Below are 15,369 nucleotides of genomic sequence, written 5' to 3' on the forward strand. Positions count from 1 at the left end.
CCAAGTTTCCGTCAGGGCCATGATGTCGATACAATCATCCACAATAAGCTCATGGATGGCAAGGGTCTTGTTCGCAAGTGAATGGACACTCTGCAAGGAGATCCGGAGAGGATGGAATTAGTTTGGAGCATTAACCTTCTTAATTAATTTTTTGTACCTACCCTCTAGCTTTTAGTAATTTCCGTAGTTGGACCCCTAACTCTCCCTGCTCATCCACACTTCCTAGCTTCTCGCCATTTAGAAAATACTCTGAACTATCTTTCTTGGATCCAAAATTTGCATTTATGTAGCACCTTTCAAGACCTCAGGGCATCCCAAAGCATTTTACAGACAATGGAGTACTTTTGAAGTGCAGTTACTGCTGTAGTGTAGGGAAACAAAGCAGCCAAATTACGCAGCAAGATCCCACAAACAGTGATGCGATAAATGAGAAGACAATCTGTTTTAGTTATGTTGGTTGAGGAATAAATATTGACCAGGTCCCCGGTGAGAACTCCCCTGCTCTTTGAATAGTGCCCTGGGATCTTTTAAGTCCACCTGAGAGGACAGGTGGCGTCCGTTTACTGTCTCATCCAAAAGACAGCACCTCCGGCTGCAGTGCTTTCTCAGTACTACAGTGAAGTCTAGATTATGTGTTCAAGTGTCTGGATTGGGATTTGAATCCACAACCAACTGACTCACTCGAGAGTGCTACAACTGAGATAAGGGGAAAAAATTGCGTTGTTAATGGGTTCAGTAAGGTCCATACTAATGTTCCCTTTAAGTCCCGCGCCGACGTGTTTTTTTTCTGTTTAAAAGCCGGTGCGCCGGCTGTGTTGAAGCCACAGACAGCCACACAGCCGTGCAGCTTATCTAGAGCATTGGTCCATACGTGGAATACAAGCTGCTGTTTGTAAACAAGTATGGTGCATTTGTATTTGCATATTTTGTAGAAAGCTGTTGATTTTTGGATGCACATAACTGTAGAGTGCATATTCAATTGACAGACCAACTCACCTTGAGTTCTATTTTGTATTTGGGACTAAAGAAGTTCTAATAAACTGGAAGATGCTACATTGTGAGTTCTGTTTAGTTCAGTTGCTTTTTATTTTCCAATTCTGAAGTTTATATGTTATACCTAATGGACTCTTTGCTTCAGGAAAATTCAACTGGAAAAGAACGATCAGAATTGTTCTACAGCAGTCTCCAGAGCAGGAAGTTTCTATAAAAAAATTAAGGAAAAAGGTATGGTTTACTGGCTTTAAAAATGTGTACACAATAGCTGTAATAAGATATATTTTTTAAAGACTTGCATTTATAGCGCCATTCATGACCACCAGACGTCGCAAAGCACTTTACAGCCAATGAAGTACTTTTGGAGTGTAGTCACTGTTACAATGTAGGAAACGCGGCACCCAATTTGCGCACAGCAAGCTCTCAAACAGCAATGTGCTAATGACCAGATAAATTATTTTTGTTATGTTGATTGAAGGATAGATATTGGCCAGGACACCAGATAACTCATTGAATGGTGGTGCAGGCTAGAAGGGCCGAATGGCCTACTCCTGCACCTATTTTCTATGTTTCTATGTTTCTAACTCATCTGCTCCTCTTCAAAATAGGGATCTTTTACATCCACCTGAGAGAGCAGACCGGGGCCTTTAGACTGTGGGCTGAAGCCTGTTTTCTTGCCTAGATTTTTAGTTCCGTGTGGGAAGTACCTAGAACCATGCTTAATATGTTAAACATATTTATTTGAAACAAAAACCAAATGTTCCCAAATCTGAAATGAGTGTTACTGAGAAATGGCCAAAAACAAAGAGAAACATAAAAATGGTTGCAATGGACTTTCTTTTCCCTAGCAACGGTGACATATCAGTGCTCCTGCTAAATTTTAAGCATGGATAGTGTAAGAATTGGTAAAAAGTATCACTGAGGACATCTGAAGTCTGGACACATATGGTGCAGTTAAACATGAATCTTAAGTTTTATTTTCATATCCGTTGCTCAGAAATAAATCTACCACAGCAACCATTTATTTCATACACACTTACTGACATTTCAGACGGATACCCGCACTCATTTGTCAACCATATAATAATAATAAAAGTAATAGTATTCAATTTTTTTTAAAGATAGAAGTACTGAAAAGAAGTTAGAGGCTGAAAAAGAATGCATATCTATGAATCAACATCAGAATCGAGGATAACTGTTTCCTCAGCCCTAGAAGTCTCGGGCAAAGATGCAACATTCTCACAACCTACACGCGAGCAGATGTCGATGCAAGGTAGCATTGTTGAGAAGACAAGAGCACCTTCCTTGTGCACACTGAGTCTTTTTGCATGAACAATTTGCAAGCTCCATTACACTTGCTGGTGCTGGAGAAAGTGTCACCTAGTCTTCTGACAAGTACATCATCTTTAAGTTTCCACCCATGGTCCTTTGGAGATGGGATTTCCGACATGTTCTCAAGACATCGCTTGTGAATTGCAGACTGGTAATTGACACGCTGTATATGCTTGTACAGTGAATCTTTATTTGGTGGCAAGCACTTCTCTGCATAACTTCCGGTCTCGAACATTTGACATCTGGCCTAGTTCACATCTCTGAAATCTCTGCCCATAGACTTCGCAAGTGTATGCCTCTAGTTCTTCACAATGGGATTGTGAAACAGCAAATGAGGTCCATAACTTCTCAAATGTCAAACAGTGCTCTTTGTTGGTGATCAGGGCTTTTGCTGATTTCACCTTCCCCATTCCATACAGAGCACTTATTGAATCACATCCTGAAAAACAGTGAAGCCCTACGAGAGCAGCACATACATCTTTCCCAAAGTGATCAAAGATGCAATGAACATCTATTGTACACGTGTTGTTTCCTCTTCCTGTGCGAAAGTAGAGCTTGGCATCAATGTCCTTGCAGAACACCAAGCACAGTATAAAGACATCAGTGTCAGAACTGTTTATGATGACATGCTCACTGGAACTGGCAGCAAATTAACTGTGAAGCAGGAGTCATGTATCGGCTTCTTCCTGGTTGGAAAACAGTGATGGGATTGGTACCACCTCCAGATCTGTCCCCTTTCACCACTTTTGATGCTGTTGGTCTTGTATCTGTCTGGAACAAAGTGAATCACTCTGGACTTATCCATCTTTGCTTGTCTCAAGAACTTTCAGTACTTGGTCAGCAAACTGTCCAAATGTTGATTGTGGTTTCATGACTTGAATCAATGCCATAGCATTCTACACCCATGTTGAACCACTTGGGATCCTATCAATGGTAGGGGATGGGTTGACTAACCTCTCGAGAAAGTGTAAGAGTTTGGCTTTGTTTGTCTTGATGAGGGATCCATCATGATTAGCTAGAGGCAAGGGCAATGATCCTAACGTATGAACCAGCATCTCGTCGATATCCACTTTTCTCACTGTTCCACAACTATTAGTCTGGCAAATAAGTTCCGATCTGCTTTCACAGCAATCTCTCTACCCTTTACTTTCGTTATGGTAGATTTTCCTGAGTCCTTGAAAGTCTTCAGTTTCATTATCTTGACAGGATCATGAAAGCTGACATCTTGGTTTTGTAGTCGCTTCTGACAAAAAGTCATGAATGCTTGCTCTCCCTTTTCCTCGACAACTGAAAGGTCTTTGACTGCAGGTGCTGATGCAACTTGGCCTAATGTAATATGATACAACTGATCTGTCTCCAAGGAAGGGTCAAAAGGATTAACCATATTCTGAATGGTGTCCATGACATTCCTCGCATCCTTATCATCACGCTCCCTTCTTGTCTTGTCCAAGTCAATATGAAATCTTGTTGATGTTCTATGACCAGCCATCGCTTGACATTCTCTGCTTCTAGCAGCCCTCTCCTGCTGTGACAAGGTCCATCTTTGTACAGCTCCCTTGTTGAGAGTAAATCCTGTCAAACCTCCCTTTGTTTTGAAGTTGCAGTTTGCCGTCTGTTCTATAACTTGATCACATGCCATATTTGAGAGAAGCCATATTCCTGCTGTCTCTAGGCAACAAACTGTCCTGCTTGTAGCTCTGCATTGATAATCGGGATGACTCTCTTTCAAGCTGCACTTCTCGAGCCAATAAACTGAAAGATACCTGAAATAGTTGACCCGGTTATATCAGAAGAACCATGACATCATGGAGCGAACACTTGACGGATGAAGATCCCAGCTGGCTACTCTGGTTGCTCTGATAAATAGTAGCAATTTTTCACCCATACTGTTGTAACTACTCCAGAACTGAAATGTTAGGTTGTTTTTGTTGTTACTAACAAAATTCTTGTAGCTACTGATGAGTGTCTGGAATCTTTGAGTTGAGGATGTCATCGAAATCATCATTGAGGAAGGCAATCTGAAGATCAACTGCAAGATTGTAAGCAAGATCTTGCTCCTCTGTAGAGTGTGTGTGTAAGCCTACCATCTTAATCTCTGTAGAGCTTCACACACAGGTTTTTTGCTGTGTTTGTGCTTGTTATGACCAGAGTAAGAAGTTTACAGTCAGTCAGTCTACAAGGAAATAAGTATATGGGGTTGAAGCAGGCCCACAAAATGGAACATGTCAAGTGGCATGATGATTGAACTAAGGAATGAGAAAGTTGGATATAAAGTAGGCTGATACAGTTTCATTATAACTACTGATTTTCCCTTTCTTGCTTCTTCTTGGCTCTGTCGATCTTGGATTTAGCATTGAAACACATGTAGCACTGCCGATGATATCTAATTGAATGTGGGATTGTTGCGAGTCTTTCTGGTGCAATAACCAGCTCCAAATCTAAACTTTTGATGACATTCTCTGCAATTTTAGCTCCTCTAGTTCCAGTAAATTTCCACTGATGAACACACGTGAAAATGTTTATCCCGCTAGAGTCCGAAAAATAAATTGTTACCTTTTGGCTCCCACAACTACAGGTTGGACCTCTGTGGTCCGGCACCCTAGGGACCTGACCGGTGCCGAAATAGAGAATTTTCTGAACCACGGGAAGTCACGCCTAGCCTAGGCTTACCAGTATCTGATTACAGTGCCCGGGCTCCTGAACACCTCCGGCTGAAGCTGCAAAACCTGGGCCTCGCTCTCCGTGTAGAAATCTCCCAGCCACATTTATTAATTAACGCACTAGTTTGATGCTCTTTTTTTTTTTTATAAACCCTCCTCTTCCTCAGGCCCAGCTTTGACACCTCAATCAGCAGCCTGCCCTTCCCTTTCCTTGCCCGGCCCGGTTACCTCACTGAACACTGAAAGCCAGGAAGTGCAGGATACCGGGAAGCCACCCACGCAAAGCGGCAGTTCCGCAGCACAGAACACAAAGTCAGGAAGTGCGGGAAACCTGGACTAATGCCGAACCACGGATGTTTCTGGATCAGAGAAGTCCAACCTGTACATGCATGCAGCACGCCATTGTTTCGGTGCATGCAGTCACTGACTAATCTATCTAGTACAGAAATCGTGATTGGCTGATTTCGCGGTACTGACAAATACAGCAGTTGTAATTGGTCATTTAAGTAACTCGCACTTACGTCATCATTCTGGGTTTTGACGAGCTTTCTGTCTACTTTCTAATGAAAATTTCTGCAAAATACTCACTTTTTGAAGATGAGAACATTGATTTTTGTGATGTGGTCTCTAAACTAATATTGGTGTGAATATGAAGTACTTCCACAGAGGGGACAATGGAAAAGCATTTTTTTGAGACTCCGCCCATGGTCTATTTGGTTTAATGTCTCATCTGAAAGATGAAATATTAATATAATGTTGTCAAAACTGAAAAAATGAAATTGCGGTCAATAATAGAAATAATTCCTGCAATCAAAGTCTTATTTTGTATTGCCCTGTTAAGATTATTTGATTTACCTAGTGTATTATTTTACCTAGTGTATTTTGATGTATTAAAATAACATTAATTACTCTCCTGTAACAACCTCACTTGACATGCATCCAAACTTTTGCAGGTTCTATCCCAGTACTATGCTGAGAGTGGCGATAATAACTACAAATCTGAGGAAGAACTCCTGACAACTTTTAACAAGAAGATAACCAGTAACCCCACATTTAAAGTACTGAAGGATAAAGTGAAACTTGTAAAATAACACTATTATTGGACTACTATACATTCGGTAGCAAAAGACTGGGCCATATACAGGCAGAAAATTAATTTATTCTGTCTTTTTCTTTAATTGGATTTCAGAATATTTTGCTTTTTTATCTAATGCTGAAAATTAAGCATTGAGCTGGGTGATGACTAGTGCTACTCTTTAATAAAATGAACTATTTTTACATATGCTAGATGAGCTTGTCTCCTTCACAGTTAAAAATAAATGACCCACATTAGAATGCAGTGTGTAGAAGCAGTGATATCACAAGATAGATATAAATCAAAATGTGACCCATCCTAGCTCATCTTTCCAGAACAATCCTACAATCTATCTATTTCCCCCATCATAGAATCCAAATGTTTCCTTCAATTATTTTAGGGTTTTGCCTCAATTGATCTATCTTCAAGTTCATTCCATGAGCTGGTTTCATTGGGCCCAATTTTCCCCAACCCCTTTTTTCGGTGCACTTACCCTAAATGCGCTGACTATGCGCGCTGGAAACGTCGCCGAGAAAAAGTGGCCCCATCCTGCCCGCTCTGCCAAGTCTCCGGTGTCAGTGGGGGGGCGGAGCAACAGCCCAGCGCAGTTGCGCGCATGCGCAGTGGAGTCTGCACGTATGCTCCTCGTCCTCCCAGTGTGGGCTGTGAGCAGGACCCAATGCTCGCAGCCCCTATCCCCGGCCGAGTGGCCTCCCGCACAGGCCGGCTGGTCCGCTGGCTTCCCGGCCCGAGGTAGGACTTGAGTTTTATTTTTTATTTATTGATAGTTGTGCTTTGTTTAGTGAGGAGAGTTTTGATTGGGGGGGCGGAGAAGAGTATTTTGATGGAGGGGGGGGCAGACTTTTAAAAAAAAAACTTGTTTCTGGCAAAAAGTTAGAACTTCTCTTTTTTATTTGTTATTGATTGATTGCTTATTACTTTTTGTGGTTTGTTTAGTGCTTTGTAAGTCTTGGTACAGATCCTCTCAGCTTCCTTGTATTTTTTATTATTGAATGCTTATTTTTGTGCTTTGTTTAGTGTTTTGTAAGTCTTGGTGCTTTAAATGTACTAACCTGCGCCGAATTCTTAACTGCCTGCAATGTTTTTCACAGCTGGTCACATACACTGACCTAAGTCGATTTGGAGTAAGTTTTAGCTGGCCAAAGTGGCATAAATGGCCAAAACTGGCGTAAGTGCTGGGAACGCCCCCTTTTGAAAAAAAAACTCAACTTAAAAAAAAAACGTACCTAACTAGTTACTCTGGAGCAAGTTTATTGGGGAAAATGGTGTTTTTTAACTTGCACCAGAAAAACCAACTTACTCCAAAAAAATTGGAGCAAGTCATGACCAAAATTGGGCCCTCTGTGTGGAGAACATTGTGACATTAGCCCTATATACAGTAGAATGGTTGGAAGCATGCCTCTCTTCTGACCTTTAGTACATTTGGATGTCAGACGAATCAACATGCTGAAGTAATTCAGCCTTTGATTTAACACTATAATCAAATGGAATAAACTACAGTGACATCTCCAATGTCTTAGTTATTATGTTGCCAGTTGCTTACAATGGTGCAAAACCATTAATGCAACTTTCTGACAGAAACATATTTTAAAAATAGCAAAATCAGTGGGGGGGGGGATGAACATTCCCCTTTCTTCAATACCCAACATGCAGCACTGGAGCAGACTGTTTTGTGCAGGGCTTTTCCCAATTGGAGTCTACCTTCAGTCAGTCAGTTGCCATGATCAGGCTGAGCATGTATATTACACCTTTCTATCTCACAGTCCCAGATGGCTTCATTGGCTAGACAATACAGAAGTCGACAGTAAAAAGTGCGGTGTTGCGGGGGGGGGGGGAGGGGAGAGGGCGGCACACCAGGAGGCAATGCTGGTCCCATAAACGTTCTCCAAAAAATGTTCTACGTATTAATGGGGGGAAGAGTACGTGTTGAATATTCTGTCCATTTGTACTTGAAAATTGCATAAGGCTGAGATTTGCATCTGTAAGCAGCCTCCCACCTGTTTCGGGTAGGAATGCTGTGCCCGTCTGAAAATCACATCAAGTAAGCCTTGGATAGTCATTGCATAGCCACCATTTCCCTGCCATTTTCAGCTTTTGGGCACCTCATGAACAGGGCGGGCAGCAATTGAAAATTGCCTCCCAAATATCTGCAGTATTTGAATTTAGGTGTTGTACCATTGGAGGCAGCAGGAGAGGGAGAGTAATATGCCACTCTATCTGAGATCGATATAATCCTGGAAAAGCTTTTAAACTAAAATCCAACTTGTCATCATTCAGTCAGGGATTCCCTGATCACCAGTAGGATTGCAACAGAAAAACCATTTGAATAGGTATTTGTATTTCTAACCATATTAGTAATGATAATGACCAGGAATTTCCTTGGAGCTATCTTACTCCGCCGCTGTAACTTTGCTGAAGTGCAGTGGAAACCCTTTGTGCTTGTAACCAATGTTTCTGCCACTCTTCTGTTGACGTTACGACAGCGGAGAGGGAGCTGCACTGCGGCTATTCCCGGCACAACTGCCAAGCTGCATGTAAGACCTCTACTTTTTCTTAGTCTTTCACTACAAATGAACAAATTTCTAAATGTGTAAGTGTAGGTTTCCATACCAGCTGGTGAATGATTTTTGTCATATGCCCTTCATCTTCATAACACCATCATGAATAGAATGCTGCTTGTGCTTATATTTTTGATCTACCAATGGAAGATAATTGATTTGGGAAGATCAAAGGAAACATTGAGATCAAGCCACTTAATGTCATGGTACAGAACATTTTAATGACTTGTTACTTTTAAGTGGACATACATTGGCCTGGATTTTGTGGTCAATGGCGAAGGCACGGCACTCGCCGTTCATCATGCTGACAGCTACCCACAGACTTTTTGCAGGCGTTTGAGTGGCAACTTGCAGTAATTAGAGAACATTTCCAGCACGGCATGCTCTATGGGGAATCTGTGGTGTATGTGAGCAGGGAAAGCAACAGTGTGGCTCTTCAACCACTCTGGCTGAAGAATCCTCACTGAGACACGTAGGATTGGATTTTCGTTGGAGGTGGAGGGCTCCGATGCGGGCGGGAGAGTAGGTTTCCCGCAAGCCCTGTCGACTTTAATGGCAGGGTCTGATTTGCATCTGAAGCCTCTGTTTCCTACCTGCAGCTAGCCAGATGGAGAGGTTGGCTGACCGCAGGTGGGTAGGCCTGTGGCACTGGGCCACACAGAGGGAGGAGGGAAGGATCAGGTGGGGGCTGGTGCCGGCCTCCGGAGAATGGATGGGGTAGGGGGGGGAACAAGGAAGATTGGGGCTGTTGTAGGGGGATAGTGCAGAGGAGAAGATCGGGGCGGTCACCGGAGGATTGTGTAGGCCTCAGGATCTTCGGTAGGGAACGGGGGGGGAAGAGAGAGGAATGGGGCTGACCTGAAAATCAGCGTGGTTCGGGGAGGAGGGGTGAGTCTGGGAAGGCGATTGGAGGTCTCGTGAGGGGGTCTCCAAACACGGGCGCTGGGCTGGGCAGGGACCCTGGATCCAGGAGGTGGGTACAAAGGCACTTACCTCCTGGATGCAGCAGTCGTCATCTTGTAACTGCTGGGTTTTAAGAGTTGTGTAAAACCCAACCAGCTACAGTTTAAAAACAAAATGTAGGTTAAAGAAGATGCTGCCAGCATCACTGTAATAATTAAATTGACGCCCCGCCCCGCCTCTTGGCAGCGGGTTGGCTGCCCGTCACATCCCGCCTCCATTAAAATCGAAAGTGGGTGGGTTCAGGTTCGGATTCCACGTTTTAACAATTTAACTACCCCCAGGCTGCAAATCCACCCATTTTTGTCAGGTAAAAATCCCCCCCCACCCCAGTAGAGTCTAAACCAGTATAAATAATTGTAAAATCATGTACAGAAAGCAAAATAAAGAGAGGGATAAAGAGACAGAAAGAACTAGTAAAAAGATACATATTTTAATTTTTTTTAGATCTCCAACACTAATTAAATTCTTAAGGAATGAGACTCCACACTTGTAAAAATGTAATTTTCAGTGCCAGAGAGCTTGTTTGGCAGTAATTAAGACATCATACCATTAAAAATTCACTTACATCTGAATGCACTCGCCCTAACATTTTGTGCTGTGTTTAGTGGATATCTAGTGGGTAAGTACAGCAACTTCACACCCTTACATGGATTTCAATGTCGACTATCTTGGCGAAGTACTTTTATAGCACAGCCTATGGAGGAGCAGGGTAACTTGGACAGCAACTTTTTGATTTCTGCGTTTAGCTGCAAATGTGTGGACTCCAGAAGTTGCTGTCCAATTTACTCCATAATAATGGTGAGCACTGTTAGCTTCACTGTTATTCTTGATGCAAAATTTGGGCCATTGTATCTTTGTAGGGGGAAATAATGTGTTGGAGCATTTTTTTTAAATAGTTTAGTATATGAACTAGCAGGGCAGCTAGTTCATGTACTAAACTATTGAGGTGTCTTTTTAAGAGCATGTGTTACACAGAATTTAAAACGCAGAAACATTCCATTCGGCCCAACAGGTCTATACTGGTGGTTTTGCTTCACGAGCCTCCTCCCACCTTACTTCATTTCACCCTATAACCATATCCTTCTATTCCTTTTTCCCTCATGTACTTATCTAGCTTCCCCTTAAATGGACCTATACTGTTTGCCGCTCTCCAAGCAAAGAAGTTTCTCCTGAATTCTTTATTGGATTTATTTGTGATTATCTTGTATTTATGGCCCCTAGTTTTGGGGCTCCTGTTTTAGTTGTACCCTCTCAGTTCTGGTACCATCTCTGTATATCTTTGATGCACTTTCTCCAGATATTCTATACTGTTCTTGTGATATGGAGACCAGTACTATTAAGTGTGGTCTTAGTAGCTATTCAAAAGGTCAGTCAAAGCCACAGAGAAAAGCTGTAGTTTAAAGTTTTTTAAATGCCCCTTTGAAAACCAGATAGCTGAAGATACTTTTTTTTTGAAGAGATAAAACAGAAAATACTGGAAAGCACAACATCTGTCAGCATTGAGAAAAAAATGTTTAATATTTCAGGTACTGGTGGAGGCTCCACACATCAGCTTTTCTGAGGCTTTTCTATTGTGGAAACTTGAACACTGCAGCAGTGGAAGAGAGGTGTCAGAAAAAAGTTAACCCACAGTGGCCAGAGACATTTAATCTATCTTGGTGCAGCACAGATCCCAGTTTCCAATGTCACCAAACATTCGAGAACATCAGAAAACAGTATGGTGATAACTGCAGTTTCCTGTGTATTTCTTCATATATTTGGGAAAGATGAAAATCTATGAGCTACCTGATGTTAATGTACTTAAAAAATAAAAGGGGAGCTTTTATTTGCATAGATCCCCTTCTCCTAAGGGATATGGTGCAAATAAGGGTAAATGGAGTTAAGATACAGATCCGCTAGAATTTAATAGAATGGTGGAACAGGCTCGAGGGGCTTAATGGCCTGCTCCTGTTCCTATAATCCCTTTCAGCTTTCTCTTTTCTTCTTCCTCCTTCCTTTCTTGTCTCTTCCTCTTTCTCTTACCTCTTCCTTATCCTCTCCTTTCCTTCTGCCTTCTTGCCCCTTCCAAACCAAATATGATTTTAAAACAATGATTCCTCACAGCAGTGGTTGAGGTTGATCAACATTGTAAGGTTACGAATCTTCAGAAAAAACACAGACCATGAACTAAAAATACAAGCTTTGGAATTAAACTGGACAGTTGGGGACATCCTGTGAACAGGAACAAAAAAACTGACTTCATGCATTACCTTCAAGCATAACAGCAATGGAATGTTACATGAAGCGAGTGAGACCAGGGTGGGGATACAGCCATTTGGAGACGTCAAGTCTATAACAACAAAGGACCCGCCCCCCTGCAAGGTGCAAATTTTTGGGCTAACAGCATTTCAGCATATGGAAGTATCTTTTGCATATAAATCGGGAGCAATTCAACCTCATCACCAAAACAGTTAAATGGATCGTTAAATCGAATCTCGTCACAGTGGGAAACTTATTCAAAACCTGGATATATACGGATACAGACAAGCAAGAAAAACAGGCAACAAGGAGCAAAGAACACAGCTAAACAGATGCAGGAGGAAGAGCAGAAGAAACACAGAAGCAGTAGGAAGAGAGAAGAACACGGAAAGGAACCGAAGCTGCAGTTAACTGCCAGAAGAAAAACTATGAACCTACAGTAGCTACAGCCAGGGCTTAAGTCAATTTCTCTCGGCAGTCTAGTCCTGTAGTTTTTAGTCGTTTTTTTTGTTGACTAATAAAATGAACACTGGGTTAAGTCTAAAATTTTGTGTCATGTGTTGTCCTTTTCCCACTATAAGTTCCGAGATCTAAGAATCAGAGTAGAGTGACAAAAACAAACACTCTACAACATTGAGGTTGAATAACTGTTTAAAAATAGGCATTTTCTCAGTGAATCAAAATTTATAGATATATAATATGGAAAATTAACTGATCTCTATTGCACAAACTTAAGCACACGTGCCAAGTTATGACCTTGTTTTATATATTTTTTTTCCTTTAAGTTCTATATACAGTTTTCATACTTTCAGATATACACAGGCACATATAAGTCAATCTGTCATGGTGTTGCACAATGTCAAGTGTGGTCTTCAAAGAGAAGCGGGGTTAAAAGATAGGGAATAATTATAATTACACTCTTCTGCCAGTGGTGGTGCTACTGCAGCACCTCCACTGATGGGCGACTGTAATTAAAGTATAATGGGGTCATGTCTACACTCAGAATATCATCGCAATCCAGGCAGAATCGGTTGAACCAGTGCCAAAAAATCGGGAAATTTTACACGTGAGTTACGCTCCAAACCACTTGTGCTTATGCTTTCTGCGATCTTTTACACTGGTTCATGGTTCAAATCGCCCAAATCAGGCCCTGTCCACAAAACTGACCAGGCCCCCAGATCGAAAATGTGAGATTCAGCCGATTGCGGGAAGGCTCTTCAAATTAAGCTCATTTTCTTGGGTGCACAGGCAATAGTAAGCACCAGTGTTCCCTCTAATTTTTTTTTTGGCCCGTGTGGCCCCTTTAACGGGCCATTCAAAATTCCACGCATGCGCAGTATTTCTGTTTAAAAGCTCGCCCACCCGCTGCGCAAGACCTTCAGAGAAAGGGAACATTGGTAGGCATGTTTTAAAAGATTTTCCATATCAAAAAATATTTAAACTGACAAATGTACACCAATGAAACTAATAAATGTGACCGTATATTTTGTCATTTTCAGTGATTTTAAATCGGGTTACTTTCAGATTAACCGTTATTAAAAATGTTTATGCTAGCTGATAAACCCATTTTCAGTTGTATGAATAAAACTGCACCAGGTTACCACTCTTAAATACATCAAGGCATATTTTTTAAGAAAAGAAACTGTTACGTTCTATTAAGCTGCCGATTGTGCTGGTTCATGGAAGATTTTGCATTTGTGATTATGCAAATGAATTTTAGCGGAAACTTGAACTGTAACCTAATTTCAAACTCATTTTGGGGGCATTGCATCCAAAGCAGAAACTCTACTGTAACAATTTTACTTAGGCAGTTTCCATATTTAAAAATAGGCTATAGAAATTTATGCATTGGAAAAAGTTGACAGGCTTTTAATGGAAACTGTCTATGTAAACCTGCCGTGCTGTAATTACACCCTTCTCCAAGTGGTGATGCTGCTGTGCCTCTACTGACAGGAGAGTGTAGTAGAGTTGATCACATGTGGCATGGCACACGGAATCGAGACCAAGTGTGGGCTTCAAGTCAAGCAGGCTTAGTAGCTGTGAATGATTAGACCAGGGTGTGCGGACATAATTCAATACCCATTTTATTGTTACACATTCTGTCTTTATGTTTATATTTCCATTATAAATTCCTATATTCCCATCATGGAAACTGCCCATGTAAACCTGCTGTGCTGTAATTCCACCCTTCTCCCAGTGAAGGTGTTGCTGTGCCTCTACTGGCAGGAGAGTACAATCATAGAGTTGACACATTTATATAGGTAGTTTTCACCAGAAATGTGGAGAACGAATTTATAATGGAAATAGTTGAAATGAAATCCATGCAGGGTCAAGATTTTTTAATCTATTACTAGTTAACGTTGCACATAAGAAGTCAAGACCAAGTGTAGTCTTCAAGTGAAAAGGGGTTAGAGGGCCCAATGAAATCAGATTGCACATATGTACTTCAGTCTGCATTTTAAAACCATATTGCTTTATTTTTTTATAAATGTACAAATTCCTATGTTCACATTTATAATAAGTGCTTATGTAATTACACTCCTATTTTTCATTATAAATGTGAACATTGGAATTTATAAAGGAAAAGTTGACAGGAAGTGCTTGAAAGGCAATATTTTTATTTTATTATATGTAAAATTAATTGTGCATTTTTATCTAATGTATCAGTTATTGAATGTAATTTGTAATATTTTACATAGGAATGATATAAAAGTATTAAGAAAATTTAATATTTGTGTGTCACTTTCTGTGGTGATTTCAGTAGAAATGCAAAGCTCAATATGTTACTATTGCTGAGACCCAAAGCCCAATTTCAAGCCAACCTGGGACCTCCTAGTTGGTCATGCGCTGCTGTCTGCTTATGAACCGACAAGTTTCTATCCAATGTGTCTTTCTCCATGTTAATAGTTACATTTTCACACAAATACACCAGTTAATTTTGAAACCAACTAATTGTCTCACTTGTATTTTGTTGACAGTAGAGATAAATTCTCATTTCTTATAGCTTTGAAGTAGAAATTCTAATTGTTAGCATCTGAATGAGAGTGATAAAGAAAGGAGCAAGCAGTATCGTTCAGCATTCTAATTTATTTTAAAACAAATTGATTTTTTTTTAAACAAAAAAGGCTTATTTGAGGGTAATCAGATAGGAAGGGAGGGCAGAGCAGATGGGAAACTTGAGAATAAAAGGGCCTCTAGTATCGTAACCTTGGGGAAGCAAATGGGTGTGGGGCAAGGATACAGGGGTTGAGCAGATAGTGATACGAGTGATGAGATGTTAGGAAGGTGATGGGATAGCGGGAAGGTGAAGGGCTAAGGTAGATGATGGGAGCAGGGCGGAGGCGTGATTAATTGGGAAGAGAGTTTCTGAGGGTCACATTTTCTCCATACTAAAAGCAGCCTGCGATTGTTTGTAGCTCCTTTCCCCACCAAACAACGCTATGCCACCCACCACCTCCAACCCAAAAGAAAAAGATAGAGCGGAAGAGGATACAGAGAAAAGCTAAAAGAGGTGGGGAGATAGACCCAG

The 15,369-nt window shown here is 41.2% G+C and overlaps 1 protein-coding gene across 3 annotated transcripts in view; it reads left to right on the plus strand.

The window, feature by feature from the left end:
- Window positions 1-15,369, plus strand: part of lyar (Ly1 antibody reactive homolog (mouse)) — a 121,464-nt gene that overhangs the window by 34,096 nt on the left and 71,999 nt on the right. The window contains exons 8-9 of one of the 3 annotated variants that reach the window (XM_070871396.1): window positions 1,139-1,224; window positions 5,153-5,788. In XM_070871396.1, the coding sequence (XP_070727497.1) occupies window positions 1,139-1,224; window positions 5,153-5,164 (98 nt within the window). In that variant the 3' untranslated portion in view covers window positions 5,165-5,788. Of the gene's footprint in view, window positions 1-1,138; window positions 1,225-5,152; window positions 5,789-5,938; window positions 6,887-15,369 lie in introns of those variants that run through there. The other 2 variants (XM_070871395.1, XR_011590314.1) reach the window with 2 other exon arrangements.

This window comes from Pristiophorus japonicus, chromosome 2 (genome assembly GCF_044704955.1).
Source record: "Pristiophorus japonicus isolate sPriJap1 chromosome 2, sPriJap1.hap1, whole genome shotgun sequence".
Taxonomy (NCBI): domain Eukaryota; kingdom Metazoa; phylum Chordata; class Chondrichthyes; family Pristiophoridae; genus Pristiophorus; species Pristiophorus japonicus.